This window comes from Silene latifolia, chromosome 9 (assembly GCF_048544455.1).
Source record: "Silene latifolia isolate original U9 population chromosome 9, ASM4854445v1, whole genome shotgun sequence".
Classification (NCBI taxonomy): domain Eukaryota; kingdom Viridiplantae; phylum Streptophyta; class Magnoliopsida; order Caryophyllales; family Caryophyllaceae; genus Silene; species Silene latifolia.
In genome coordinates, this window is record NC_133534.1 from 175,302,337 (window position 1) to 175,307,022 (window position 4,686).

Consider the following 4,686-nt stretch of genomic DNA (forward strand, 5'->3'; position numbering starts at 1 on the left):
CAAAACTATTGTTTTGTCCCTTGAAATTTCGGTCAAGAGGGGAGGAATATTGGAGTAATTTTTCTCTCTAAAATTCTTTTATTTTTGGATGTGCAAAAAGAATGAATGATACACTAGTATGCATGTAGTGTATATTAGGAAAATATAGAGCAAAAGACACTTGACCTTGCACTAGGAAAACCGGGTAGGGGAGGAGGGGGTGGTAATAGCCAATGCATGATCAAGATGCTCTTCACAAAAACAACTAGGTTTGCACGGCTATCCATTAGGTTAATGATTATGCTTTCCACTTAAAATAATCAACACAATATTTAGCCTAATACACCCTTCATTTCGGTCCATTTAAGATAAAAATCTTTGTCAATTTATCAATTTGTCACATGTCACAAGTCATGTAAAATTGTCATGCATTTTTAACATATTAAAAATCAACGTATTAATAAAAATACGTCATGTACAAAATCGACTTAGTAATTCACAATTACTTGTACCAAAACGGTTTACCAATTATAAATCACAACATCTTGTATTTATAATAAATTATTTATTCAGTTTTAATTGTTTCCGTAAACAATAATTTCATCTAAATAATAAAACAATTCGATCACTTAGACCGTATCTTATTTAATCAAATTACAATGAGACACGTAAATATTACTTCCAAAATCGTCCGTCAATTTTAAGTAATTTAATTAACCCGTATCATCATACGATCAATTAAATAATCAATTAAGAGTGTTACCCTTTAGGTATGACCTAAGGGGATCAACTGATCACCACCGTCGCACGACAGTAATGTCAAACTCTAGTCAGCCAATCATTACCGATATGTGTGGACCAGTTGACTGTAAAAATACTTCCCACATGTATTCTTAAAATTAGACTTAAACATGTGATCATCATGATCGACAGTTGTGATCGCATTATTGTCGGAGGACACATATTCCAACACTAGGCGCCCTTTAAGGTTTTCACCTAACCGGGATACTTTTTCTTTTCTTTTCTTTTTCACTTTTTTTTCATTTTTTTTGATAATAGAAATAAATCACTCCACACAAGTACAAATCAATTATAATCGGAACGATTCTCCTCTCCACACTTGAATTAAACATTGTCCTCAATGTTGCGTAGGACACAATAAAATGAGAAGGAGAAATACCTCATGAAAAATAGCATCAGACGACTTCAGAAGTAGAACCATCCTGCAATCCTCAAACCACATTAACATGTCAACCACTCACCACACCTCCTCCCCACACTTGGCCATTAGCATCCACTATAAAGCACAAGAACAACATGACCAACAAAACAAGAGTAATCAAAGAACATTAACGCCCCTTATTACTCCAATCCTAAAAAGTGACCAAGTGAAGTTAACATAATACAAGCTCAAATGGTTTGTCTTAGTCTCCTCTACTCCAACATCTCACCAAAGACCAACAAATCGCAATAAGGAGGTGCCCACAACATCACACCGCGATTTCTCCTCACCTTAACCACTAACTTACCCAGCCACCCTTCTATAACACCCTTCTTATGACGCCACTCCATAAAATAAGCAATGAATTCTTGAGGTGTTGTTCGATTTATTTATTTTTTTCTCTTTTTTTTTCTTTTTTCTTTTTTTTTTTTTTTTTCAAAAACAGTGATCTACGGGTTGCCTCCCGGGAGCGCTTTTGTTTAACGTCGTTGGCTCGACATATCGCAGAATGGTAAACCACCCAACTTAAGCTTAGATAGAGAAAACTCACCTTACTTTGTAATTAGGCGGGCGCTTGATTTGATGTGAATGACTTGTGTGCCTTTACCGGAGCCCTTCCGGCGGATTAACTTGTCGAACCAAGCCTTCGACTTCCCTTTAGATGCCTCCACATCTTCATGTCGATCCCATAAGATGACATATTTCCGCTCCTCCTTAAGAGGAGATTCCTGCAAAACATTAGATACCTTGCTCATAAAAGGATGCTCCCGGCACTTAGATAACACATGATTAGTAGAAGTGTCTATAACACACAATGAGTGAATTGTAGGAGAACGAGGAGATGGTTTATTGATTTCAAATTTAACAACCGTCCCATCAAATTCCATGGTGAGAGAACCTTTAGGAACATCAATCTTAGTTCCTGCAGTCCTCAAGAATGGTCTCCCCAATAAGACTGGTATATCACCTGCCTCATTTTTCATGTCCAAAACATAAAAGTCAGCCGGAAAGACTAACTTACCAACCCCTACCATGACGTTCTCCACAATCCCCATAGGGTAGACACTAGACCTGTCAGCCAACTAAACTACTACACTAGTGTCTTTCAAAGGTCCAAGTTCTAGAGTCTCATAAATAGTATACGGGATGACATTAATAGATGTCCCTAAATCTAACATGGCCCTCTCAAACATAAGGTCTCCTATGGTACAAGGGATTGCAAACATACCCGGGTCACCACATTTAGGAGGTAAGTTCTTTTGAAATAGAGCACACACATATTCACTAATCTTACCCTTAGGACCTTTACCCTTGACTTTCTTCATCCCTTTCAATTTGTTATTCCTTTTAATAGTGCATAATTCTTTTAAAAATTTAGCATATTTAGGAACACTCTTTAAAAGATTAAGAAGAGGGATGTTTACCTCGCACTTTTGGAACAGCTCATAAATGTCTTTGTCATGCTTAAAGTGATGGGTTCTCCTCAGTGCATCGGGAAAAGGTACATCCGGTTCCACCACCGGTATAGAAGAAAAAATCGGCTCCTTCTCCTTGACAATAGAAGCTTTTTCACCTTCCTCAATCACTATCTCTTCCTCTTCTTCATGAATTGGAGGAGTTTTGATGTGCTTCTTCTTTTTCTCCACCTCCTCCAATTGTCTTCCATTCCTCAAAGGCACAGCACTCACATTCTCCCTTGGCGGCACCGCGTCTCTAGCCTCTAATCTATTAATAGCAGTAGCCATTTGTCCCATCTGATTCTCCAAGTTTTGAATGCTAGCTTTGTTTTTTTGTTAGTTTTGAACCACTGTTGCTTGAAGAGTAGCTTTACTAGTAACCAAGGCCCGGATCATATCCTCAGTGGACATTTGACCGCTAGAAGGGGTGCTTGTGTAGGAGCCACATGTTGAAATGGTGGTCGAGGTATAAATTGGACTTTAGGTTGACCGGATTGGCCACCTTGTCCAAATTGCTGAGTGTTTTGAGAATTTCTCCACCGAAAATTTGGATGAGCCTTCCACCCTTCATTGTAAGTGTTAGAGTAAGGATCCCACTTCTTTTGATGTAGCTCTCCTGTACTCCATTCATCTTTTCTTGGGAACCTTCTTGCATAAGTGGATAATGCTCACTAGGATGTCCTCTGGTGGAACAAATTCCACATGCCATCTCCATCTTCTGTCCCATCATCATCTCCTTGAAAAGAGTTGTCAAGGTGTCAACTTTTTCTTCAAGATGGGAAGAAGATGAAGAACCCACTGAATTTACTCCCCGCTTTGTATATTTTCTAGCAAAATCCCGTGAGCTCTCAGCTAACTCACCAATGATCACCCAAGCCTCATCCGGGCTTTTATTTATAATACCTCCTCCACATGGCGCATGCACAGTAAGAGCATCTTCTACACTCTAACCACCACAGAAATACATAACAAGGTCTTCAGAAGTATACCCATGATAAGGGCAAGTAGCACATAATTTCTTAAACCTCTCCCAATATTCATACATTGTCTCCCCATCCTTTTGTTCTGCATTACTGATCTCTTTCTTCAACTGAGATGCTCGGGATGGAGGAAAATACTTTTCTAGAAAGGCTTTCTTCATTTTTACCCATGTATCAATGCTTCCCGATGGTAAATAATAGAGTCAATCCCTCGCAGCATCTTTTAGGGAAAATGGGAAAGCTCTCAGTTTCAACTGCTCATCGGTCACAGTAACCGGTTTCATACTAGAGCAGACAATATGGAAATCCGACAAGTGTTTATTTGGATCTTCATTTCTTAGACCATGGACAGATGGCAAATGATGAATTAGCCCTGACTTTAGCTCAAAAGTTGCTTTCTCAGCTAACACGGGAAAAGTGATACACAACGGTTGTTGTGTAAGATCAGGAGCAGTAAATGCTTTAATCGTATTATTTGCCATGGTGAAAGAATTATCAGTGGCTTCAGATATTTCAGAATTATCCAACTCAGATTGCAAATCCTCAGACTCGTAACCTTCAGAAGCAGCTATGATTGCACCTTTCTTGTTCTTTCTCAACCTGAAAAGAGTATGCTCAATCTCTAAATCGATTGTCTCGAGATTCAAGTTAGAAGAACGAGTATTATGCATAAAATAAACTAAGCAAGAATAAAGACTCTACACTAATACACAAAAATTAAACTATTGCCTTCTCCGACAACGACGCCAAATTTGATGGGCTGAAAGTCGTATGCCTATCAAATGTAAATTTATAATCTCTTACTTACTAAACTACTAAAACAGTAATATAGCAAAAGTAAGGGTCAAACCCACAAGGAAGGACTAAGTCAATTAAAGTGTCCAAAAGTATAGACTAAAGTAACCAGTTTAAGGGAGAGTTTTGTTGGTTTAATTAATCTAATAAAGTAAGACTAAGCAAATAATGAAATAGATGAATTCAAATGGTTTAAATGGTCTTAGACCCAAGCATATATCCACACTCAATAACTACTGATCATTGTAAGACA

General features: G+C 38.1%; 1 protein-coding gene across 1 annotated transcript; it reads right to left on the bottom strand.

The window, feature by feature from the left end:
- Nucleotides 1-2,283: 2,283 nt before the first annotated feature.
- Nucleotides 2,284-2,946, bottom strand: LOC141601922 (uncharacterized). The gene has a single exon (XM_074422227.1). The coding sequence runs from the start codon at nucleotides 2,944-2,946 to the stop codon at nucleotides 2,284-2,286; it is 663 nt and encodes a 220-aa protein (XP_074278328.1).
- Between the last annotated feature and the right edge of the window lie 1,740 nt (nucleotides 2,947-4,686).